Below are 26842 nucleotides of genomic sequence, written 5' to 3' on the forward strand. Positions count from 1 at the left end.
ATTCAGCCATGTTTCCTTGGTGTAATTCATTGAATAATGCAATAAAACAACCCAAACTAGAATAACTGCCTCGTCAAGTTGCCTCAGCCAACCAGTCAAGTTGCAATTTACATCAAAATCTGCCCAAAATGTCTTCACTTAATCATTCAATCCCATAAGACATGTGTAAGAAATAGTCATTATAAGCATTTATTGTTTGCTTTTGGCCAAAAAAAGAGTTGTGTGAGGTCCCAGAGACCTTCACCACCGAGCATTACATTCCAATAAGTTTACCCTTAAGTCAAAAGGGACATTTTTGAGGGACCTGAGATATCTTGTTCATGAGAAATACTTTGATGTACAGTAAGGATGCTGAACAACCCTGAAAACATGATGTCTTAGGCAATTAGGAAAATTAGCATCATGATTAGGGTTATATTAAAATAACACTCATTGACATGTAGGGACAGTGGATACTCTTTACAAAAGCTCTACAATAAGCCAATAAGAGTTCAAAAGCAGTGTGACGTTAAGGTAACTTGTCAGTATTTCTAGATCAGAGCATCTTTTTGCCGACCTAAATATCTCCTGTGTCTTTGCCAGCTTTACCTTTCTGAAGAGCCTCTGGCTGCCCCCCCCAGCAGACGAAGGGTAGTAGATGTACACGTTGTGGTCCTCGGCACACACAGGTTTCTCCACGAAGGGTTTAGGGAACACTTCCCCGTTCACCTCCACATGGTCCTCGCCTTCCACCAGGTTGCACTCTGCACAGGGGGACACTTCGGTTTTAAACACATAGTAAAAGCATTTAATCAAAAAGTACCTCGAATATTTCAAAGAAGGGAAATACATAAATAAGTTTGATGGTTGTAGATTCTTACCGAGGTGCCTTTCACATAAATGTATAAAAGAAATCCATTTCATTTTGACAAACTGTATTTATATTTTATTTAACAATCTACCGTACTTTTCGGACTATAAGCCGCGACTTTTTCCCCCATTTTTTGTGTACAGCTAACGGCCACTAGGGAACCTCCTAAATCTATGGATTTTACAGGTCAAATTAACCACCTTTAACTCTATGGGCTCTATGACCGGTCCGCACCCGCCTCCTTTAAGCGGCGGGCTCCAGCAGGAAAAGCTGGATGCCGGAAAAGAGTGAGACAGGTAGCGCGCCAAAGTAAAAGTGGAACCGAGAGACAGAACGAGAGCAAGACAGACGGACAAGTTAGCTGCTGCGGCTTATATGCAGGTGCGCTTTATAGTCCGAAAAGTACGGTACTAGAGATAACATCATAAATATAAATTCAAACACTCTTCTTTAAAATATTTACTGTCAGCATTTTACATTTATAGGAGGATAAAACAGGCAAAAACACATCGAATTGTTTTTTTGACAGCTCGACTTCTTGTTTTGGTTTTTAAAAAACTGAGAATATGTGTATATTGCAAAGTAACTGATGTCCTGTATGCTGCTGTATGTCACAGGTGGATCCTTTAATATATATTTATTGATGGGATTTGTTTTAGTTTCCATCCAAAATCATGCAAACGTATTCCAGTGTGCGAAAAAGTACACGTCCCACCGTCCGGGACGTGTTATTTACAATATCGGACAAGTAGATCTTTCAATTGACTTGTCCGGCGGACAAGTGGCGTTTTTCGCCCTGATTTATTGACAAATTATTGATACATTCAGTTTACAAAAGGCAGAACTCATTCGCAAATTGTACGTGTCCGCCATTGTTCGTTTAGAAATGTTAGTTTCGGTTCTGCTTGTCGATTCCTAAGGAAATGCATCTCGCCGCTTTCTGTACAGTTAGACGGGGGCGGAGCGGGCGGGAAGTGTAGCACAGTGGCCGGGTTGGGAAGCAAAACTCGGTTCCGAGGAGGAACAAATAACAATTGTCCGGTACCGGGATTAATAAGCATTGTGAGGACAGGAGGCGAGGCCGAGCCCCGCAGCTCTCTCTATGCTCCGTATCAGCTGATCGCTATGTGTGTGTATGTGTATATATATATGTGTGTATATATATGTCTCTCTCTCTCTCCTCTCTCTCTCTCTCTCTCCTCTCTCTCTCTCTCTCTCTCTCTCTCTCTCTCTCTCTCTCTCTCTCTCTCTCTCTCTCTCTCTCTCTCTCTCTCTCTCTCTCTCTCTCTCTCTCTCTCTCTCTCTCTCTCTCTCTCTCTCTCTCTCTCTCTCTCTCTCTCTCTCTCTCTCTCTCTCTCTCTCTCTCTCCAGCAGATCCGCTGCCCGTCAATCGTACATTCTCAAACTGCACCACTTAGAACTATAACTAAACAATGCAGAGATTATTTTTATATAATTGTGTTCAATAACCGTAAGAAATGCAACAGTATGAAGTGATTTGTAAATAGGAATACAGATTTGACTTAATGTTTTCATAAATATATTTTTCTCCCAGTTTGTCACGGGACTTATTTTTGACCCTCTCAAAGAACCGGAACCGAAAAGCAGAACCAGAATCGTTAAAATACAAACGATACGCAACCCTTTTTGTGATGCAGTAAAATGTTACCGCTCACTTACGTTGGCGTTGAATGTATTCGGACAAGTACATTGCCAAACTCACTTGTCCATGGGCAAGTACTCTCTAAAAACTTTTTCTCACACTGTATTCACACAAAGTATATTAACTTTCTCACCTTCAGGATTGTCGGGGTCTCTGTTCAATACGCCGTAACGAGGCAGGTCGATGCCCTCTTCCTTTAGTATCCTGTAAACTTCCCTCCTGATGGAAAATCCAATGAAATGTCAATAACCTCAAAAACAGAACAATCTAAGTATTTCAATGTATGCAGCTCTGATGTGCACGTATACGTTTTGCTGGCAGTCAAAGAGTTGTGTAAAAAGTGTGAAGATGACAATTACATCATGTTTTCTCTCCTATTAATAACGGCAAGTGCAAACAAGATGGTTGTGTAAAAGAGTCCAGCTTCTGCATTTTGAAAGTGACATAATCTTGATGCAGGTATATTGTTTATTTTATACAGAGATACCTTCAATTTTTAAGTATCTTCTTCAACAAGTAGCGTAACGATGACTTTAGCTACTTAATGACCCCTCGTTGTACTCGTTGTTTGTGTTGTGAGGCACCATTATGTTGAAACTAGCAGTAAAGCTTCTTCTCTGTGATACCCTTCAGTCCTGCTTTACCTGTCCTGGATGAAATACTGCATGTTGAGGTCGTTGAGGAGCAGTGGATTCCTGAGCTTGGCGTACTCCACAGCTTTGTCCAGAGGGAAACCTGTGAAATGGCACACAAACAAAAAAAACGTTATTAACAAATAGACCATCTCATTCTATTTTATTTGTATTTACTTTTACATTACATTACATTTAGCTGACGCTTTTATCCAAAGGGACTTACAATAAGTGCATTCGACCAACAAGATACAAACTTGAAGAAAACCGAATCATATAAGTACATCAGGTTTCATAGAGCAAAAACATTTCAAGTGCTACTCAACTGGCTTTAGGTAAGCCAGTCCTTTGTTAGTATATAAGTGCTTTGTTAGTATGTAAGTCCTTTGTTAGTAGTTCTTTGTTAGTACAGGGTACATGCAGGAATCCTGAAGTCAAATGTAAGACCTCATCGCCACTTGGACTTCTAACCGGTTACCTTGGCGACACACTTTACCTCACATTGACTATATACAGTATTGATTGTCCTTCCTCCTGATCTTCCAACCATTTGGACGCAAACTTGCATTTCCCCATAACGATGTTGCTTAGCAACCGGGGTAAACGGACCTCCGCGCGCTATCAAGCAGTGAGCGCGCGATGTCCTGTTCAGATGACGTCCAATCCAACGGGATGCCATAAATAAACTACACAGAATCACACGACACACCTACGCCATGACTACATCTACAGACTACTACAGACATCTACAGACTGTAGAACACAACCTCTTTGGACCATTTAGATACTTATTGGAAACAAGCTACAAAATGTAATACCTTGGAAAATTCTGTTTAATATTTTTTAATAGCCTTCATTTTCGCTAAATTGATTGATCAACTTTTAATACTTTTTAAGACCCCGCGGACACCCTGTAGTATCTACGTTTTTTTTTTTACTTGCACTATTTTAAGTGTTTTATTGTGTTGCACCGTTGGAGGAGCCTGTGACCTAATATTTCCATTGACATATCTACACTGCAGCTACAGTATGTACGAATGACAATAAAAGCCTTGAATCTTCATCAAACAAAACCCCACTACTTCTCTTCTTCTCTGTTGACCTAATAGCTACTAAAACTAAAATAAAGTTGATTATTTAGGCACATTTTCTAACATCAGCATTGAGTTATTTTGGCAGATTAAATCTTGTAGTGACAATCTGTTGTGAGTTAGCGTCCGGCCGCCCTGAAGCTACGAAACCTCTCCTGAGCATTTCCCCTCCACCTCCCTCAATGTTCCCCCTCGTGCAACAGGATGATTTGACATTAGTTGGTGGATGTTTACCTTTGGAGTGGAAGGAGATGAGGCAGTCGCAGAGCGGCCAGTTCTCCACCGGCTCCTCCAGGATCACCTCCTCTGGAAAGATGACCATGTCGATGTAGTCAAACTTACAAAGCCGCTCCAGGATCTGAGTCATGGGCTTTGACTTGGATTTCTTCACCATGGCACAGATGCCGACCACGATCTGCCGCTCCGGTGGCTGAAGCAGAGGACGGGGAAGACAGAGAAATGGGACAATGCAACGGCAAGTTTAGTTTCATGTAAAAACAGCGGAGGAGCACAGATACTTGTCTTTCATCCTTTTTGTATAACTGTTGATGTATTGATGTATAGCTACACGCCCACTCGCACTCTCAGGTCAGCTGATCAGTTGCTCCTCAGGGTGCCAAAAACAAAGTCTAAGCGCAGAGGGGACCGTGCTTTCTCTGCTGCCGCCCCTAAACTGTGGAACGACCTGCCCTTGCTCATCAGACAGGCTCCCACACGGTCTGCTTTTAAATCCCGTCTGAAAACCCACCTCTTCTCCTTAGCATTCAGAAACAAGTAGAGTGTTGCTTTTATTTGCTTTCAGTGGTCTTTGTTTTTATTATATGGCTGTTATTTATTTTTTATTTATTACGTTTATTCTGGTTTGTTTTGTGTTTGTATCTTGTATTTTTAAATGTATTTATATTATGTTGTGTGAGCTTATCTCTCTGGACAGCACTTTGGTCTGAAGGTTTTAAAGTGCTATATAAATAAAGTTGGATTGGATTGGATTATTGTGAGTTTAAGGGTGTCCATTATCCTCTGGTCGGGGACAACAGCTGGAAATTAGCAATGTTGGCTAAAGCGGTCCCATTTACTGTTGTGTGTGACAGTTGATGAATGGGGACTGTCCACGACACTATAAACAAATAAACCAAACTAAACATCAGGATGTGACTCCCAGTGGATTTTGAAAATGTATTGGACCTACTGGTTATATTGTGAGATGTCAAAGACGGTTTTTTGATTAGTGCGCTTGACAGGCTTATTCTCGTTAAAGATGTATAGCCTTTCATGATAAAGGATTTAAACGTCTTTTTAGATCGTAGGGTGTCATTTGACCTGCAGATACAAATTTGGCACCTAAACCCTCAACATGTACAGGCCCTGACACCAAACTGACACCAAACTGACACCAAAGAACACGTCCCGACGGAACGCGACTGTTACGTCGCCTCTCGTCTCTGCGTCTTGGCCATGTGTCGCACTGGCACACACCGCAAAGACTTCAGCCGACGGCCAAGTAGCACGTACGAACTGCGCATGTGTGAGTGGCAATAACTCTCCTTACCAGCAGGCGGCGGTAGTGTGTATTCGTCATTCAAAAGAGGCAACAACCGGAAGACAGACTGCGTGATAACCGAGAGAAGAAGAACAGACTGCGTGATATAAACAAACAACAAATAGCGTGTGCGTTCCATTTTCACTCTACAGCGAGACGCTCACGGGGCTTTCCCGAACCTGTCGAGAGCTGGAGTTCAATGAAATCTCACATTTGCCTTCTTAATCGTTTGTTTGGGTCCCTCACTTCCGTTTCTCTTCTCATGCACTGATTCACTAGCTGAACAGCCAATCAGAGTGATATCTTTGGCCGACGGCCTTTAGCCGACAGTAGGGCTGCTCAATTCATCGTATTTTAACCGCAATTACGATTATGAAAACACATAATCCAAATAAAACGTTTTTTTTTTTTTTTTTTTTTTTTTTTTTATTGGTTTCAACATCAGTTTCAACTGTTAAAAACATACTGTTAAAAAAAAAAATTCAATAAATGGATGTTTTCAAAGTAAATGGATAATCGTTTTTAATAATCGTGATATCAATTATTGACCCAAATAATCGAGATAATGGTTTTTGCCATAATCGAGCAGCCTTAGCCGACAGCCGGCGGAAGGTGTCGGCACGGCCGAAAAGACACGACGGGGCGGGACACACCAATCTGAGTAGGGCGACAGGACGCTCATTGACGGCAAGACATCTATCGACGGCCAAAATCGGGTTGGTGTGCAAAGGGCTTTACATTTACATTTGGGGATCAAAGACAATGTGGAAAAACTGTGATTTGTGTTATTGGGCTTTATTGATCAAATGTCGTCGACCTCATCAATACCTCAGTTGGCTTAACGCCAAATAATGTATTGCACTGTTGAATGGAAAAACATTCAGCAGGTTGATAAAGAAAACATCATCTAAACTCAAACATTATTGCATGCATACAGAATCTTATTCTTCAGAAAAGACTTTGTGTAGATTGATTCCTACATTAATACGTAAGTAAGAGCCTTTTTGTTGATGTGCCACAGTAATGTAGTGTAAAGTATGGACGTACTGAGCTGCTTCCTGTAAAAGGCGATCAGCTCGTGAAACAGAAACAAATACTCACCGAGACATCGAAATCATAACAAGTAAGCGAGCCGCTAACACAGCACTACCATAATGTCCTTTTATAGCTAAAGGACTACACAACAGACCAGATGTTTATCTTCTGCATTGTTCTCACGCCAGCCGTTGCATATTTTTGTCTCGTTCCTAATAAAAACATTCCTCTTTATAATTTCCAGGCTTGTAACGTCCTCCTGCCCAGAAATGACCTAGTCGTTGGTTTCCTGCTCCCAACATTAAATCATATTTTTTCACATGAACACTTTAGTTACATTAGGTCATTTTAATGCAACACATGGTCTCTAATTTTAGGTACTATAACATTTTGATATTTCACAATCAAAACGTTTCAAAAAGGAACAAAAAACATGATATTTTCACTTCGTCTATTTGCAAAGACACGGCTTCTACACCAGCTTTCTTTAAGCTTGAGTGAAGGGAGTATCTCATGGGCAAAGTCTATCAGTAACTCACTCTGTCTTTCTACTTTGAACTCACACAGATAAGCAGTGTGACTATCGGGAGACAGTTTGTGAAAAAGCAGATAGTGAGTTAGCGAAAAGACATGTTTGTGAGGTAGTGAGCATACGTGTGTATAACTAAGACTGAGTATCATACAGCACAAGTTGTGTCTGAGTTCATTAACAGATGTTTTAATACCGTTTCGCTGTCGTTAAACTTGGGCTCCATTTATCTTATATTAATTTCTGTTTTCAAGATGATTCCGGATAGCACGGGGTGATTCTTCTTAAACAAATGCTCATTTTGTAGGTGTAGTATTTCTTTAACACCTACCGACTCGTCGTCATCGCCTTCCATATCCTCTTCTCGAAACATCTCGTTCTTCATGCCTGCCTCCATTTGACCCATGTCCTGCTCGTCATCCCCACAGCCAATCACAAACCGAGGAACGTCTCTGTGGCTCCGCCCCCGTTCTAATGCTTCTCTTTCTCCTTCTCCAGCTCCTTCTCCTTCTCCTGCTTCTGCTCCTGCCACTACACCTGCTCCGTCAGAGGTCCTGGACATCACATGCCTCTATAAAACATGGCTGCTTCAGGTGGCTCCTCCCCAGATAGCAAAGCAGGAAGTAGCCCGGTATCAGTGTATGACCGGCGTCTGGGAGCCCGGTGATAAAGTGGAGTGTCTGTTGGAGTTTGTGATAACAGCAACGGGCATCTGTGCTGCTACAGTTTGTGTTAGAAGAGAGAAGGCGTACTGACGTAGGAAGTCAAGATCCTGGTTGCTGCTCCGAGTCAACATCTGGGCACCATTTGTCTTGCCCTAGGGAAAAGAAACAAAGAAATTGAGCAAATATTCTGTCGTTTTTTTGCCATTTTTGTGCTGAAAGAAATATTTACAAGAGATATAAGAACATAATCAAATCAAGAGATTGAGAGTTAGTCAAGTAAAACAACCGTTTAAACAAAAGATCGAAACTTGACAAATTAAGCAAGACTTATGCAGTTGTAGAGACACTCACTAGTTCAATTAAAGTCAATAAGTATACTGAATAACCAGAGCACTGGTCGCTGTGGTGTTGCTACTGTACATCCAACATTTGTGAAATAAACGTCAGGGTTGTAAGATCAGGCAAAAGAAAAGAAGAAGAATATACATTTCTGAGGAAACCCATGTATGCAACACTTGAGAGAAATGTTACTTAAGACATGAGTCAGGGTTTGGGCTCAACAGAATCTCTGGTATTTTGCTGACACGTGGAAAATGTATTGATGATGGCAGCTCTCACACGCATCAATCCAGAGTAAAGAAGCTTACAGGCATGCAAGGTGCTCTCATTGGTAGAAAACTACAAAAGATATGATCAGATTATTACACTCTGTCAGTTTCAAAAATGTAAGTAGAGGATCCAGAAGGTGGAACGTCTTCAAGTTCAAACCAATTGTTTTTAAATCATGTTAAATTCAGGAATCTGTTGAGAGTGAGCAACAACACACATTCCTCATACAACTGACCCCAATGTACAGTCAAATCCAATGCAAGAGCCGTGATGTAGAGGTGAGGTGTCACTTCAAAAGGTCCCATGTCATGCTTTTCCGGTTATTACACCCGTCCCCTTGTGTGTTATGAAGGTTCTTCTGCATGTAAACGGTCTGCAGAGTCAAAAACCCTCAAAGGCCGCTACACACCAACCTGAGACCAAAGAACGCGTACCGAAGGCGTCCCGAATTGTACGTGTACTTTTATATGTAGAATAGATATGACTTTTTCTCCATTAATCTCCGTCACGTTGTTTCCATAGCAACAACAACTTCCTGTCAACTGCGCTAACTCTCCTTCAAAATAAAAGGATGTCGATAGTAAAATAGAAAGCCAAGCCAAATTACACTTAAGACATATAGGCCTACAACTGCAACGAAAGTAACAAACACAATGCGATATCCTTTTCCATTTCAAAGAACACAAATTGGGTTATTTACATTAACAAATAGCTATAAAACAACAATACTGTAGAATAACAAAAACAATGCAGTGAATAAACTGAAATACACGTGTCGAAGACGTTCGCTGCTGATTACTACCGAATATCCAGAGCCCGAAAAATGGTATTCGGGAGAGCCCTACCGCAGACCCATTCTCACAGCGTTTAGGGGGGGGTGCAGGAGCTCCAACAAGCCGTTTAGGACAGAGAGTGAATACACATACTATACAGAGATGCTGTATGATAAACCAATGTGAGTTTGGAAAATTGCACAATATAAATCTATTCTAGTAGACCTCAACAATGGAATTATGATCAGTAGAAATGGCCATGATATGGGACCTTTAAGCTTTTGAAGTTTTGATAAATAAATGTATTTTTAAGTCTGCAAGTAGAAATGAAAGTGTGGACATCATTCCCAAATGTCCTTTCCATCAGGTGTATTACGTTAAGGCCGTAGCTTTTATTCAGATGTTGTGGCCCGGGTCTTCTAGGTAAGACACTAACACACTAGCACTATACACAGCAACAACAACAACATCATCGTCTGCTCCATGTAATGTTGCCGCTGTTGCCATGACGACAGGTCATGAAGAGGAGCCTGATTGATTCTCTATTGTTTCCTGTATGTTCAGCAGTTTAATGAAACACATGATACCCGGCCGGATCGCATTACTCTGGTTTACATTTCACTTTCCAGACATTTCCACATCCTCCATATGTTTTGTAATTATGAAATGATAAGTACCGTACTTTTTGGACTATAAGCCGCGACTTTTTTTTGTACAGCTAACGGCCACTAGGGAACCTCCTAAACCTATGGATTTTACAGGTAAAATTAACCACTTTTAAGTTAACGCTATGGGCTCTATGACCGGTCCACACCCGCCACCTTTAAGCGGCGGGCTCCAGCAGGAAAAGCTGGAGGCCGGAAAAGAGTGAGACAGGGAGCGCGCCAAAGTAAAAGTGGAACCGAGAGACAGAACGAGAGCAAGACAGACGGACAATTTAGCTGCTGCGGCTTATATGCAGGTGCGCTTTATAGTCCGGAAAGTACGGTACATTTCTGACACTTAAACAACACTTGAGTTTTTCTAGGAATTGGTTTTGATTGTTATTTTATTATATATATGTTGGATGTAGGAGCTCAGATCATAAGATTTGTGCATATCGACATGTCTTGAATCTTGAATTCCCACATGTCTGGGAAGTGGAACAAAGACAGCTGCTGTTTGTTGTTATTGTCTTTACTGTGTGATCACAGTCTGATAAACAACAACAGTTTCCTCTTAATGTGGCTTAATGGCTTCTTTTCACCACAAACATGTGTTTTAATTTCATACGTTTTTGTTGCTGTTTTACTGTGTGAACATATTCTTCTTATTATTATGTGTTGTTGCTAAGGGTGTGTGTTATACATCACTGATACATTACTCCTCGTACTACAGGATAAGATTAAACAATATAAGGCACTTTACCCATATTAAACTCAAGCTCCAGAAACACTTAGTATAAGTAGAGTAGATAACAATTATAAAACACTTCTCACTATAATGTAGGGCGGCAACTAACAATTGTTTTCTCACGTGTTCAGTTGAATTATACGTTATAAAACAAAGAAAACCTTATTATCATAATAAGCGAGACAGCACCTTCTGCCATCTTTGCATAAAAACGCACTTAAACCAATGATCGAGTATTCAAAGTTGGTAAATGGATTTTATTTTTCTGTTGATTCCTCAAACCCATTAGTCGTCTTATTGTTGCAGCACGAGTATTTCTAACAGCAACACAAACTGTAGAGTTAACACACAGTTAAATCAACAACTCTAAAACTGAACAATTACAACCTTCATGAAAGTAGTCTTTGTTCCAGGATTGTTGTATGACTGTCCTTGTACACACAAATAAACTACTTGAGGTTTGAACTTAAGCTCAATTGATTAAAAACGGTTCAGTCTGACTGAACACTCATCGGCAAAATCATAACAAACACTAAATCAATGGATCTATTTCTGATCATCTTGTTCCAGAAACCCAACCGTTAACAGCTGCCAAAGCACTTGCAACACAAGTCCTTTAATATTAGGGGTGTGTGTGCGGTCACTCAGTGCTTATCCGTTATCTGATCCGATAGCAGAAAAGAACGAAGGCCGTTACATAAGACGTCATTCTCCAACTGAGCCAAAGCCCAAGAGCAAGGCGTGAAGTGTAGACAACCAAGAAGTGGAAGAAACTTGCCGCTGCAGGAAGTTCACACACTCGGTGGATGAAGCCAAAGCTGGTTCATGTGTCACTCGTCAGAATAGTCTCACACCCCCATCAAACACCACCAGCACCAACCGGACCCCACGACTAACAGCTGAGTCCAGGGGAAAAGCCTCCAGAAACAGATGGAGGATTGTGTTTCCCATCAAACGCCGACCGTATTATATTCTGTCAAACTGTAAAGCCCCCATAGAAACATTTAAATGTCTGATATCGGGCTCTATAAATAAACTTTGATTGATTGATTGACACATTTGTTAAAAAGTGATCCAAAGTAATCCATCCTTTGACAGGAATGGCATATCAAGATGTTGATTGAACAGCATCATACGGTGTGCTTCAGGCCGGTCAAAATAAAACCCTGAAAAGTGTTTTATTTTTGACGAAGCGTGCCTTTGACATCCTGCAGGCCTGTGAATGCCCACCAGAGCTGTTGCCCATGAATGAAGGTTAATATCACGTCCAAACACCGTCTCCAATGTCGTTTCCAAGAAATGAAGAAGTACATTCAACAGGCATTCCAAAGCTAGATCAAGTGTCCCTCCGCATCCAGCTTCTTCACCTGATGCAACAGCTGGCTTGCACAACCAAAGCATTTCTGCACAAACTGCCAGAAAACACGTGAAGGAACTCGTCTGCATGATCCAAGGGTCATGAGTCATGACCTGATTGTAGCGGAGCGTCGTAAAACAACAAATTGTTCTCTTCACAGATCAATCCTGTGTGACCACAGACAAATGCATGTCCGTAGCCCATGCTATGTGAAATCTGAAATTCAGATCGCCTCATAAAGTGTTCTTTCAAGATACATCTGTGCATTTGAGAGTGGCCACCAGCCCAGGGACAAACTGTCTAATAACCATGCTGTTACCCGTCAGGTAAAACAGATTCTCTTTGCTCACAAACACAGAATTTAACACATTTGTGTACAATATTTGACAGAAATAAGCCTTTTGTGTGCAAAGTAGTTCTGCTCGATTATGGCAAAAATCATAATCTCGATTATTTGGGTCAATAATTGATATCACGATTATTAAAAACGATTATCCATTTACTTTGAAAACATCAATTTATTAAAAAAAAAAAAAGGTGTAGTATGTTTTTAACAGTTGATTACCCTGAACTTTAAGTATAATTCAATTGAAAAACCAATGAAAAAAATAATATATATTTTTAAATAAATAATACAAAAAATAATCGTTTTGTTTCGATTATGTTGTTTTCATAATCATTGCAAGCCAAAATCGTAATTGCGATTAAAATACGATTAATCGAGCAGCCCAAGTGCAAAGATAAAGACTTAGATGTTTACCACGGCAACTCATGGAAAATAATTTCTGTTCAGGGTATTTAAAGTCACCTTCATTCAAATACTTCATTATTTGACCATTAAGCTGTTCTGGCGGCTAAAGAGAAGCCCTGCTCTCCGTGACGATTCTCACTCGTGACACAGCTTAACCTTGGTACCCAGAAATAACTGTCCTCTCCTGCAGGATCTGAAGGAGCAAAGGCCCGCTACGCCCCCCAAACATAACTCAGCATTGCTAACACGTGAGGCAATGACAAGCCGCACTAAACGGAGTGGAAGCTCTTCTTGCCGTCCCCGTGTCAATACAGCAACAACGATGTGTAACGGCTGTAAGAAGGCACCGCTGAGATTGAGTCATTGCCAGAGGACATGACCTTTACTCTACTAGCAGCACAAGCAAGTGCACGACAATCACTAAATGTGTCAAACATAGACTGTATAGGTGTCAAAGCATAAAAATTAGTGCTGCATAATTAATTGAAATGTTATCAAAATCACAATATGGAAAAGTTAATATTCAGATCAAATCAAGCTCAATATTTGGAAAAATATTTTTAAAAAAAATATGATTTATTTTTATGAATTTAAATGCATTTGTTTTTTATTATTAATATATATATTTATTTATTTTTTCTATGCATAAAAAAACTGCTTTTGGGTTCAAGGCATAGGCGTGTTTCTTTAGGTTTTTGTATTTATACTGTATATAAAAACATGAGTTTGTATTATGAAAAATTATTTGTAAGGTAAAACTAAGTCAATAAATAAAAAGTAAACTAAATAAAATACCGGGATCTGCAGTCTCGACCTATAAACAATATTCTTCATCTTCAGACTTATAAAAATGTCTGTAGCGTTAAAGATAATCTACATTTTGATATATGCTTCAATGATAATATAATGTTATATTGCCTCTAACATTGTGAATCGGGGCAGTTACAATATCGGTTAATAATATAACCTAAATGTTTTCCAAAATCCTGCAGCCCTGATACAAATGAGATGTGTTCAGATCAAGTGACTTCACTTGTTCAGATAACTTGCAGCAGTGAGCTAGCTGGCTTCAGAATTGGCCCCTCATTCACAAATCAACGTGCTTTTATATGTTCTTCTCCAGGTACTCTGTCCTCTGACACATCATTTCCACAGAAAGTAGATTCCTGTAACACCTGATTTGCATCTTCGAGGTATCCATAGTGTACACAAGTCTCAGCTTGTTACTAAAACTCTGACAAACACAACAAAACCACATTCTTGTCAATACAGGTCAACGGTCAAAGTGTCTTGGACGTCAACGGAGCTTAACCCAAGTCATAAATGAGCTAATGTTCCTTTCACTGGCGATAAAAACAGAGAAGCAAAAAGGAGACAGACCGAGGAACCAGACGAAATGCTGTCTCCTCTCTGCCAGTTAAATTGTTCCCCTCGGAAACAAATAACACACTTCTTCATCACTGCAGAATAAATTAGGAGGCTGATTAAAAACATCCCCAGCTGTCGCCTGCAGGCCCTCGTCTATGAGTCATCACTGCGGGCCCTGAGATAATAAAAAACACGGCTCCAATAAAATGTTTGTAACCTTTGAGACTGAAGGCAGTGACGTGTTTATGACCGGTGATGGAGGACGTGGTCATGAGCTGCAACTCACTCTCATTCCTCTGATCGGAGCGCACATGAGAAACATCAGGAAGAAATGGAAACTGTTAGCCTGTCAATTATGGACTCGCATATTGCCGATTGATCGAATGAATGTGGGCCCTTTCTCGGAAAAGATAATGACATGTGACTTGTTTGTGAATGGGACCTTTTTTGTGAAAGGTTAATAAGCATTTAGCCAAGCCCGGTATCTCTGCTTTTGTATCAGGACAATGCAGAACAAGTATTAGTTATCTGACGAGAGTTCAATCATTAACAAAGCTTAATAACTATTTGTGATAAACGTGCTGCTTGAGTGCACAACGCTTTAAAAGTTGTTCAGCCCAACCTCCAGCTCCAGGAGTCAGAAACGTGAGGTTATCGGGATGCAATTACCGGAGGAACAGCAGTTACAGAAACTTGTAAACTCATGATGCAGCGCACTGGAGAAATTAGCTTGTTTGCAAATACAAAGTGCAGTTATTACTGAACACAGAGGAAGAACAAGCTCTCGTACCGCGGGCCGTGCAGAACAGACCCATCATTATTCCAACTCATGAATGCTAACATGTCTACCTAAAGCATAAGACCTGCGTCGAGTTAACGAGATGATTTATGGATCGGGGAATATATGACTTTATTCGCCTGCTTTTGAGCTACTGATGAATTACTTTAGCCATACATACATGTATAATACAATTACACGGTCTTTGGAGAATACTGGCTGATTCAGCAGATGAAACTATACGCAGCTTGTAGAAAGATACCGCTGAGGTTTTCATGTGTGTTCGGAAGAACAGTAGAGATTGTGGCATAACAGAAGGACCGACATAGTTTGTATTCACTGATCCGATTGCATTCAATTCATGTGGCAGATACTATTTTACCAGTGACTTACAGTGAGGGCCTTTGCTTCAACATGAGCAAAACACATTCTCATTATGACTTTCTTTGCTTGCTGATTTAGGGAATCAGACATGGGTAAGTTATCTGCAGCACGTGATGTCTGACTGAAGTCTGAACATACATTATCCAAGTTGTTCTTGTTTCTTGATTTGGACGTTTAACCAATTCACACAGTGAAAATGCTACGAGTATAATGTCCAGTATTTCTCCTTTAGTCCAAGAGTGCACGCTTAATAGTGTTCATGCATTATGTGTTTTTTTTCTATTAAAAAAGTAAGCGTTTTAACACGGTGTGATGCCCCTGTGGGTTCATCGAGAGAGGGTGTGGCTGTGCTGTCTTGATTGCAGTAACGCAGGGCACCTGGGTCTGGCGCCTGCAGCTATTTAAAGCCTCTGTCTGCCTCTCTGCTTTCTCCTACAGGCACCTGGTTTTCTGTTGAGCATGCAATGAGTTTCTTCAGTTGCTTCACTTTTGCGGCTTTCACACCAGCGCTTTTCAGTTTCTAGCTCCGAGCGGGAGCTTTTCTGGTTCAGCTCCGGTTTCCCTTTTCAGCTCCCGCTCTGTGCACACCGCCCACTGGCGCCCCAGAGCTGCCCCTGCTACGTCATGACGTCACCGTTTACATCGCTGATTTGCTCCCCAACGGCAACCATTACGGCGCTCACAACAACAACAACAACTGCGTCGGGTCGATGATCGTGTTGCTTTTAATCACACGAAGCCAGAATAAATTGAATAACGACTTCTCCAACCTTATGCTTTGCTCCAGAGTGCCGTGGTTCATTGTTTATTAATGTGTTTCTGCAGCATTTACCGACCGCTGCAGTGCTGCTCTTCCACAGGAGTTTATTCTCCCGTTAGCTCCCGGTTAGCTCACACTGCAGCGGCCGCTCTAAAGTATTCACTGTCCGACTCACACAAGCAGCTGATGCATATCCCCAGTTCCCCTTAGCCTAAGTGAATGTGTGTCAGTCTGAATTGACGCTGTTTGGTATCACAACGCTGTTATGAAAGTTTCTCTGGTATAAAACGGGTGATGTTGGCATAGCAACCGAAGCTAAACTGACTACTTGCATCCAATAGCTGCAATAATACAAAACAACACGTCTGCCTCTCTCCACAGTGATCGATAACAGTGAACGGATGGTCAAAGTAAGGTACAAATAAACAGAACCACACGAAGCCTGGTTAGTGTTGCCTGACTTTATAAAGTGTGCTTATAGGCACTACTGCTTGTAGGCAGGCATAACAGTCGACCCATGGGAGGTGGGTTTAGTTTCCTGCACGCCTCGACGTAAGAGAGACGTAAGCGACGTCGCCTCTTAGCTCCGAAGCTCTTGCCTCTGGACCGACCATTTTTTGGAGCTGGAAATGAAGCGGATTCCGGAGCTAAGAGCCGGCGCCGCTGCGGTGTGAACAGGAAAACCCGGCGCTTTTCAGGCTCTAGCTCCGAGCCGGAGCTGAAAAGGCGCTGGTGTGAAAGGGGCATTAGTGCACTTCAACACTCTCACACTCATACATGTCGCGAATGGATCTGGCCCTTCCTACATCCAGGACATGGTTAAACCGTACACTCCAGCGCGTGCACTTCGCTCTGCATCAACCAAACGGCTCGCTGCACCCTCGCTGCGAGGGGGACCCAAGTTCCCATCAGCAGAAACACGTGGGTTTGCTATCCTGGCTCCAAAATGGTGGAATGAGCTCCCCATTGACATCAGGACAGCAGAAAGCTTACACACCTTCCGGCGCAGACTGAAAACTCATCTCTTTCGACTCCACCTCGAGCGATAGAACTATTATCAAAGCACTTATATACTAACAAAGGACTGGCTTATCTACAGCCAGTTGAGTAGCACTTGAAATATTTTTGCTCTATGAAACCTGATGTACTTATATGATTCTGTTTTCTTCAAGTTTGTGTCTTGTTGGTCGAACGCACTTATTGTAAGTCGCTTTGGATAAAAGCGTCAGCTAAATGTAATGTAATGTCCATGCAATCCTCACCCTGCATTTACACTACTGATATCACTGACATCCACACCTCATGCTTTACTTATTTTCCACTTAATTAATTTGAACCACTTGCTTTAATAAACATATTTTGTTTGATATGGTGCGTCTCCTCTTTGTTGTGGCCTTTTGAGCTAGGTCATCATAACACACGGTGTCAATGTTTAAAGTATGTCAAATGTAATATTATGGAAACCTAGTTAGTAGGAGCTATGCCTATCATTCCTGGTCAGGTTAAAAGAGAATAATGTACACTATAATCAACAAAAGGCTTACTATTTATCTATTGAAAGGTTGTTTTTTAAAAAGTCATGTCTGGTTTCTCACATGTCTGCTTCTGTTAGTCAGATATATTAATATAGCATCCTCGTGAGGGAACATTTCTGCACTCCCTGTGGTCACGGGGCTCTGAAAGTTGACTTTTAAGAATTTGGAGGCGGGGAATGAATAAAGACATGTCTCCTTTTATTTCAATATCCATGCATGCTTGTTGCTCCTAAAGTAAAGATGCGTATGTCCATAAAAAGGTGCAAATGGTGATGTTTAATTCACTAAAAACATGGTCACATTCATCACCGCGCTCTTTTTAATTAGCACCAACAATAACAATGATGTACCTTTTAATGTTGCAGCTAGTTTATGTAGGACTAGTTTCTTTACCTTATATACTGCTGGGTAGTTTAACCTATGATAATACATCATGATATCTTAGGTGACTTGGTTTTAATAAACTGAATCTGCAGTTTAAATAATGTTGTGAAATATAATAGCGTAAAAGTTTTAATATAAGCCCCTAAAATGTAATTAAATATAACGTATAGGTAGTAGAACATGCTAATTATCAGATAAAGTACCTCAATAATTTACTTAAAGTGGAGTAATGTAGTAACTTGTTACTATTTCTCACAATATGTCAACACTCCCAGTCACACTCCCTATATAGACATCCAGAAAGTTGCATATCAAGCTTTGATAGTTTAATAAAGTGGTTAATACACTATATCAGTGCATTGCAGGTGTCCAGCAGCCTGTTAAAAGCCACAACATGCGTCTCAAATCTCTATAAAACACAATGAATGAGTCAGATGGGTGTTTTCGTAGTAAAACAAGCCTTATGTGGGAGAAATAAACCTCAAAAACACATAAATACATCCAAGTATCGCCTGTTCACAACACAGTACTCCTGTTACATAGAGTTGCACAAATCCTTGAAAGCTTGCCTCATTCAGTCCACTTTCAGCGACACAGCAGCAGCGACATCACAGGGAAGCCACGCCGAATATAGAGCACAAAGTGTGGGAACAACAGCGGGACTTACCGGCGGAAAACCACTGGAGGTCCGTCAGCTGCTCACTTCCTTATTTCCTCCGACTGAAGGGAAGCTGCAGCCGCCTGAGTTTGGCTTTTCTTGTTTTAACTCTCAGTGAAGTTGTGAGCTAACTGCATGCTAAAGTTCACGTCCGCTCATGTCTGGTGTTTAGCTGCTGCGGCTAGCTTCCTTCCCTTTTCTCTTTTCTTCACTTTTTTTGTTTTTTGTTTTACATCAAGTTAATTTTTTTGTCAGACGCGCCATCACTGCCATCTAGCGGTCAAAGTGGTGAACTGCACTCGTCGATTACTATAGAAAAAAATTATGCCTGATAAAAAACTGTTTATAAGGTAGGGCTGCTCAATTATGGCAAAAATCATAATCTCGATTATTTGGGTCAATAATTGTAATTGCGATTATTAAATGCGATTATTCATTGACTTTGAAAACATCCATTTATTGGAGAAAAAAAATGTGAACAGAATGTTTTTAACAGTTGATTACCCTGAACTTTAAGTATAATTCAACTGGTAAACCAATGAAAAAAATAATATATATATATTTCTTTTAATAAATAATACAAAAAATTCAAAATTATTAAAAAAAAAGTAATAGTAATAATAATAATAAAAAAATAATTGTTTTATTTCGATTACGTTGTTTTCGTAATCGTTGCAAGCCATAATCGTCGCGATTAAAATATGATTAATTGAGCAGCCCTAGTATAAGGTAGTAAGTATTGTTATAAGTACCAATATAAAAATCTACAATTGAATACTAATGTTTTTTTATTGAATACAATATTATATTATGTAGATAATGAGAGACATTGTTAGGCTGCATTATGGTTTGTGGAGTTGTATTTATTATTATTATATTGATATTACCCCTTTTTTATTAATGATTACACTTCCAGAATAATAAAGGTGCATTAACTATCTTATTGTAATTGTTATGATTGTATATTATGTATTAGTTTTGACATTAAGTTTGCGTGTGTATGAAAGAAGCATGTCAATGTTGCTCAACAATAAAAAAAAAAATGATAATAAAATGATACTACGTTACTATATTATATTATTATTACATGTCAACTCAAACTATACTTTATATCTTCTACTACTCTTCTACTACTGAAATACTTTATTATATCATACTATATTATTATGTTAAAATGTTTTACTGTCTAACTGCAGATACAGAAAGATAAGATCATCCTTTTCCTACAGCATGGAAATGTGCAGGAGATGTTTAAAATTGAACAATGTGTTGGATTTAGTTTGTGAGTTTAAGCTTATTCAATTATTTCAAGTTAGAGTATACTGTTGATCTTAAACATAACCCCAGATATCCCATAAATGTAGAGGAGGAGAATATTATATAAACGAAAAGTAGTGAAGAAGAATGACGAAATCGCAGAAAATTAAAATACAAAAAAATCGTAGTGCCCAATCAGTGGTGACATAAAATGATCTGGTTATTACCCGGTATAAAGAAACATCAAAACGTACATATATCATCATTTGAGAAACTGATTTATTGTCGTTTAAGGGACAAAACACACTCTGTACACATGTAAACACTTCTTTTAAAAAGGCATCTTTATTTGAGTTTTTAATTTAGTATTAGTAGTTTAGTGTTCCACTTAATTCTAGCCAGTTTTGACCAGATTTCAATCCTTTTAATGCAAGACATGTGTCAGTGTTTATCAAGAGGGCTAACATTATGTGTTGTATGTCAAGGGATAAAACACACACACATCTTTTTATTTCACAAGTTATTCATCCCACCCACACACAGTCCTGTGAAACAAGCCTTACACAGTTTTCCATAATCCCTCCGCTCCCTGGGCTTCACATTAAGACGTGCAGAGGCTGATGGGAGTCTGGCAGCCTGTCAACAAAAAGTGGAGCGGCTCTCCATCCCATCATGCATCAGGACATGAGGAGTCAGTCTGTGCTGCAGGAATAAGGAAGTAGTGTTCAGTTTAAAAACCCATCAAACCACCTCCCCTCTCTCCACCTATCCTGCATCCAAATTATGTAATCCATTTGAAAAAAATGTAAGTGCGCACTGAAACGCCCTTTCTTCATTTATTCAGAAGACTCACTATCATTGATGGCTATCTTGGATTTTAACAAACAAGACATTGTTCTCTTTAAGATACATTTAGCTTACAAGAAAGAAGAAACAGAGTTAAAAAGGTTTGTTGTAAATGTGCAGCGCGGTGACATTAAGGCCCTGTCCACACGGAGACGAAACCGATTTCGAACCAAAGTCGATTTAAAAAAAGTCGGCTCAAGAAACGTGTCCGTCCACACGAAACCGCACGAAACCGATGGAGACGCTGTAGTACATATGCCGGGCCTGTAAGTGGCGCTGTACTTCCGCACGAGACCGCTCGAAAGCGCTGGAGATGCTGTAGTACATATGCCGGGCCTGTAAGTGGCGCTGTACTTCCGCACGAGACCGCTCGAAACCGCTGGAGACGCTGTAGTACATATGCCGGGCCTGTAAGTGGCGCTGTACTTCCGCACGAGACCGCTCGAAAGCGCTGGAGATGCTGTAGTACATATGCCGGGCCTGTAAGTGGCGCTGTACTTCCGCACGAGACCGCTCGAAACCGCTGGAGACGCTGTAGTACATATGCCGGGCCTGTAAGTGGCGCTGTACTTCCGCACGAGACCGCTCGAAACCGCTGGAGACGCTGTAGTACATATGCCGGGCCTGTAAGTGGCGCTGTACTTCCGCACGAGACCGCTCGAAACCGCTGGAGACGCTGTAGTACATATGCCGGGCCTGTAAGTGGCGCTGTATTTCCGCCACAAAATACACCAAAAGCAGTGAATAAGACCGATGACGATTATTATTGTTACAATTATTATATTACATTATTATTGTTGCTGATGGTTGTCGTAGAGGAGCTGTAGATTTTGCACTAAAATCTGTATCATGGTCAGTAGCGTCTGGAGCACGAACGCAACCCTGTGATCCGCCATGGTTGTTGTTGGTGAAACGCATCAGCAATGACGCGGGGGTGAGCAGCAGAGGTGAGGAGAGGCGGGGCTATGGCATCATCGATTCAGGACATGATCGTATAGGGTGTACACACGGAGCCGCAAGCGTTTCGCTTCCAGACTTACCCACTTTGGGAGCCGTTATCAAAGTGTATCGTTTTCGGGCTCCGAATCCGCTGATCCGTTTCGGTCTCGTGTGGACGAAACGTCTATACGACAAAACATGTCTCTGAGCAAATCTTTTTTCCTGGAACTTTCAGAATCTCTTTACACGGAGGGGACAAATGTTTATGTATAAAAGACATGAAAAAGTGGATTTTGCATTATAGTTGACCAGTTAAGCCCGAGCCTGTTTTTCAGGCCTCAGGCTCGGAAATGACATTCCCAGAACAACAATCTTCACTTCTAAAAGGGGTAAATTAATAATCTTTTTTCTCGAAGCAATGATAAACCTGTGAGTTGGATGTAGAAAAGTCAGAATCAATATAGATGTTTTTATTTTAAAGTAAATTCAGATTGAACATAATAAAAAAAACATTACTTATAGTGAAAACCACCCTTGGATGATGGGATAGTAGACTAAAAGCTTTAGGAATCCAAACTATAACATATAATAAGTACCCTGTATCAAGATTGATGCAAAGCAAGTGACATTTTTAGAGAGGTTTAGCAAAACTAACCCACCTCTGGGGTCATTTGGGTGGATTTGGGTGCATTTGCCGTTTTGGTGATTGACATCTCTTTTGAACTGTTAGCGCCAATAGAATCGAAGGGGAAGTTCCACATACACACACGTTACCATTGGGGAGTGAGTGTGACGCGCACGCAGTCGAAATGTTACGCTCTGAAAACTGAAACCTAGTGTGAAGCTGACAATTGAGCGGCCCGACCAAGGCAGAGGCAGAACGTCCAAAAATATAACCCGGTGTGGGCATTTATTAAACTTGAGCACAGGACACAGCCTCAATCTTGCTGTTCCCGTGAGCACAGTCACCGGCCACAAGGATCTCACACACCTCTCCCAAACAGAAAAACCCCAGAGCCTAAATACACACACTAATCAACACGACACAGGTGAGGGGGGAGGAGACAACACAGGGCACCAGGTGAACACAATCAGCCACAATGAAGCTTTACAACCCGTAACGGAGGCCGAGATCTATGGGCCCAGAGATCACCTCTGTGACACCTAGGCTCAAACTATATGAAGATGGATTATCAGTAATCATTTCAAAGCGTTCTTATCGTTTTGATGCCATTGCACACAACTTTTGATCAGAACAACAGCTAAGGTAAGAATATCTCCGTGTTTCCTCCGTGAAGCTACGTGTTGTGATGTCTGTTTTCGCTTCCCCTGTCACGAGTTCTGATCGCTCAGTGATGATACTTATATGTCTGGAATCTGTGGAATCTCCGCTTGCTAATCGATATCTTGTTTGTGCAGATCCGATAAGTAATACGGGTATTTTACCGTGAGTTCTGTGCTAACTGAGTTAGCATTTTTTCGCTCAGGGCTAATTCAGAGCCTTTGCTATTACCCTTATGTTTCGTTTTGCTAAAAATGGTTAATATTGTCTGATAGCTGAGTTTCTTCCTGTTAAGTGGGTATGACACATTCATAGTTTATTAAATGTTAAGAAGCCCTCAGACGCTGTTTCTTGCAAGAAGTTGCGTCATAGTACCACCATACTGTAAAAGTACCCGATTACAAGTAAAAGTCCTACATTGATGATTTTACTGAAGTAGAATAAAGTAAGTAGATCAACAAAATTAACTTAAAGTATTATATGTAAAAGTACCCAATGCAGGAACATTCTAAAAACTTAAATATGTATAGATGCCATTTAATTTTCTCTCAATTGGCAAGTTGATTAAAGTTTGTTTTTGAATAAACTATTGGCTTGTTTACAAAACATCACATTTTATAAACACTTGTGTTCTTTAATCAAACAATCTTAATTTGTAAGGTAACAAGTTACGCCTGGAAAACAAATGGTTAAGGGTTAAGTATAGAGTTGAAGTATATAGTGGCATGAAATGAAAATACTCAATTAAAGTACAAGTACCTCAAAGTTAAGTACTACTAAATTCCCACCAGTGGCTGTTAGCAGGACACCTACAGAGAGAAGTCATTAAAATGTCTGCCCTGTGAACAAATTTAGCAACGTGCCCCAGAAAAACGTTTTTTTTTTTTAAAAGAGGAAACTTTCCTTCGTGTAGTTTCCATGGATGGTGAGTGTGCACAATGATGAATTATGAGGTGAATGGGTTCAGTAAACGTCTCTTTCTCGTTATACCGACGCCTCTCTTCCTCACTTTCTCCCATAGATTACCTGAAAAAGAGGAGTATAGAGGCTGTCGTCATTTGTATTGAAACTGAGATTGAGCCATGATGGCTGTGGATTGCATTTCATTATTGAAAATATATCTGAATATATGACGGAGAAAACAGAACCTTGTGTTTTTTCCTGCTTGCCACATGTCATATTGACCAGGATGCTAAAAATAATGACATTTACTGATACAAATATGCACAAAAAACAGCATGCTTGTAGCCTATAATATAACTATAAATATCAATAGTGGGATGTAGCTATGTCCATTAACCTACCTTTTTTGAGAGCTCAGAACATTACATTTTCAATCCGGTTCATGTTATTGAAACTTACCTTTACTGGTCACTTTCCAGTATAAAATTAGATAATAAGAATTTAGAAAACCTATGACAAGATGTGGTTGATTTTCAGACTGTTATTGGTGAGCTCAAAGTGAATATCGCATCCTGACATTTAGTGACATTATGAGCCTCTAATGATTGAGATTTAGCATTTTTAGGAAGAATGGCGACGGCCTTTTCCTAAAACGAGATTCAGATAAATACTTTATAATATCAACAAAATAGTTAGCAAATATATAATGGATTTGAGGCACATGAATGGATTAAAAATGTTGATCCACCAGAGTTTTAGTTTTTCCGGCAATCAGACAAACAAATGATCACTACATAGATGCCAACGAAGATAACCAGTACATCTATACTAGTTACTGTTGTTGCTAAGGCATCTGAAATTCCCTACGGGGGTCAATAATGATTTATCTTGTCTTATTTTACCTTATCTTATCTTATCTTACTGTATCTTACCTTATCATATCTTATAAATCCCATATTGTCCCATCTTTATCAATTTCTTTTTCTCTGATGCTGTAAGGTAATAGTTACAGCACTACTGGAGTCTAAGTAGTTCGTCTTTTTGTGGTAACTGGTTAAAATAAGTATCAAACTTGACTATATTTCCTCTGCTACTGTCATCCGGATGTATGTATTCACAGCATCCTAATGACTCACAAAAGCCTCTTGAGTCATAAATCATGAAGAGTCTGTTAAAGACAAGAATGATGAGAGGAAGATCTCTGTGCATCTGCTCATCAATCTTATCCATGACACGCTCAGCAGAGCTCTCCGTGTGGCACGTATATCTGCACGTATACACATTTATATATAGTGAGTGAGCCCTGACTGCCATAAAGCCACTATTCACTCTATGGAGACGCTGTAAAGAGAAATACGCAGCCCTCTAACTTGATAGACTGCCAGAGGCTGTGTCAACACACACACACACACACACACACACACACACACACACACACACACACACACACACACACACGCACACACACACACACACACACACACACACACACACACACACACACACACACACACACACACACGCACACACACACACACACACACACACACACACACACACACACACACACACACACACACACACACACGCACACACACACACACACACACACACACACACACACACACAACTGCCCCCTTTCCTTAATGGATAGCAGGACGAGATGCCCAGCCAGGACTGGTTGAAAGAAGGCCTTATGACATGAACACACACACACACACACACACACACACACACACACACACACACACACACACACACACACACACACACACACACACACACACACACACACACACACACTTCATAATATATTATATAATATATTATAAAACCAAACTGTGTAGTAATAAGGGAACTAATAATCACATTTTAATTCCACACTAATGCTTGTAAAGAATACAGTTTTTACAGTTTGGCCCTCTATTAATAAAATAAATAACATATTTAATTCTTGCACAATTCATAGACCACATTTCTATCACCTATCTAAGTGTGTTTGGACGTTTTCTTTCCTATAATCTGTCTCAAACCTCTTGCACAGCGCTTCATGCTCCGGGGTGATAAAGTAAAAAGAAATGAGTTTGTATATGAAACTGTACCATCTAGATTCATTATAATGAGAAAAGACAGACATCTCAATGGCTGAGATGTAACGTTTCGCCCTTAAGACTATTACTTGTAAAGGAGTATTTTAAGACCACCGTATTTCTACTTTTACTAAAGCGAAGGTTCTGAGTACTTCCTCCACCTCTGCAATTTGGTGATGAAATGTCCCTTTAAGGAGCATTACTGTAAAGGGGACAACATATGGTGTAAGAAAACACTTTATGTTGGTTTTAGTTTGACTTATTACCCATATTCTAAGCAGATTTAGAATATCGGATGTGACGCTTATTTGGTTCTGAGGGTTTGAACCACATTTCACCAGAGAATCTACCTAAAGTTGACAAAGAATGAAGTGTAACATGAGTTTGAGATTAGTTCAGTGTCTATAGGTTTGCTCCACCTTTTTTATATTTGCAACAGAGGTAAACTGACCCTGCTGTTCTGAAAGAGCAGCCTCATTCTCTGTGTATTTTTACAGGTAGGCAAGGCAAGGCAAGGCAAGGCAAGGCAAGGCAAGGCAAGGCAAGGCAAGGCAAGGCAAGGCAAGGCAAGGCAAGGCAAGGCAAGGCAAGGCAAGGCAAGGCAAGGCAAGGCAAGGCAAGGCAAGGCAAGTTTATTTATATAGCACTTTTCAACACAAGGCAATTCAAAGTGCTTTACAAAAAATGAAAGACATTAAGAACATGGCATTTAAAATCAGTCATTAAAAAGAAAAGCTAATAAAAGAAACATTAAAAGAAAAAATACATGGA

General features: G+C 40.3%; 1 protein-coding gene across 14 annotated transcripts in view; it reads right to left on the bottom strand.

Moving 5' to 3' along the window:
- Window positions 1-18943, bottom strand: part of ppip5k1b (diphosphoinositol pentakisphosphate kinase 1b) — a 68134-nt gene extending 49191 nt beyond the window's left edge. For 13 of the 14 annotated variants that reach the window (XM_034084454.2, XM_034084450.2, XM_034084449.2 and 10 more), the window contains exons 1-6: window positions 18764-18943; window positions 7672-8157; window positions 4471-4666; window positions 3158-3248; window positions 2647-2732; window positions 589-743 (exon numbers count right to left, since the gene is read on the bottom strand). In XM_034084454.2, coding sequence (XP_033940345.1) covers window positions 589-743; window positions 2647-2732; window positions 3158-3248; window positions 4471-4666; window positions 7672-7902 — 759 coding nt within the window. In that variant the 5' untranslated portion in view covers window positions 7903-8157; window positions 18764-18943. Of the gene's footprint in view, window positions 1-588; window positions 744-2646; window positions 2733-3157; window positions 3249-4470; window positions 4667-7671; window positions 8158-18665; window positions 18724-18763 lie in introns of those variants that run through there. The other variant, XM_071203576.1, reaches the window with a different exon arrangement.
- Between the last annotated feature and the right edge of the window lie 7899 nt (window positions 18944-26842).

The sequence above is a fragment of the Pseudochaenichthys georgianus genome, chromosome 6, assembly GCF_902827115.2.
Source record: "Pseudochaenichthys georgianus chromosome 6, fPseGeo1.2, whole genome shotgun sequence".
NCBI lineage: Eukaryota > Metazoa > Chordata > Actinopteri > Perciformes > Channichthyidae > Pseudochaenichthys > Pseudochaenichthys georgianus.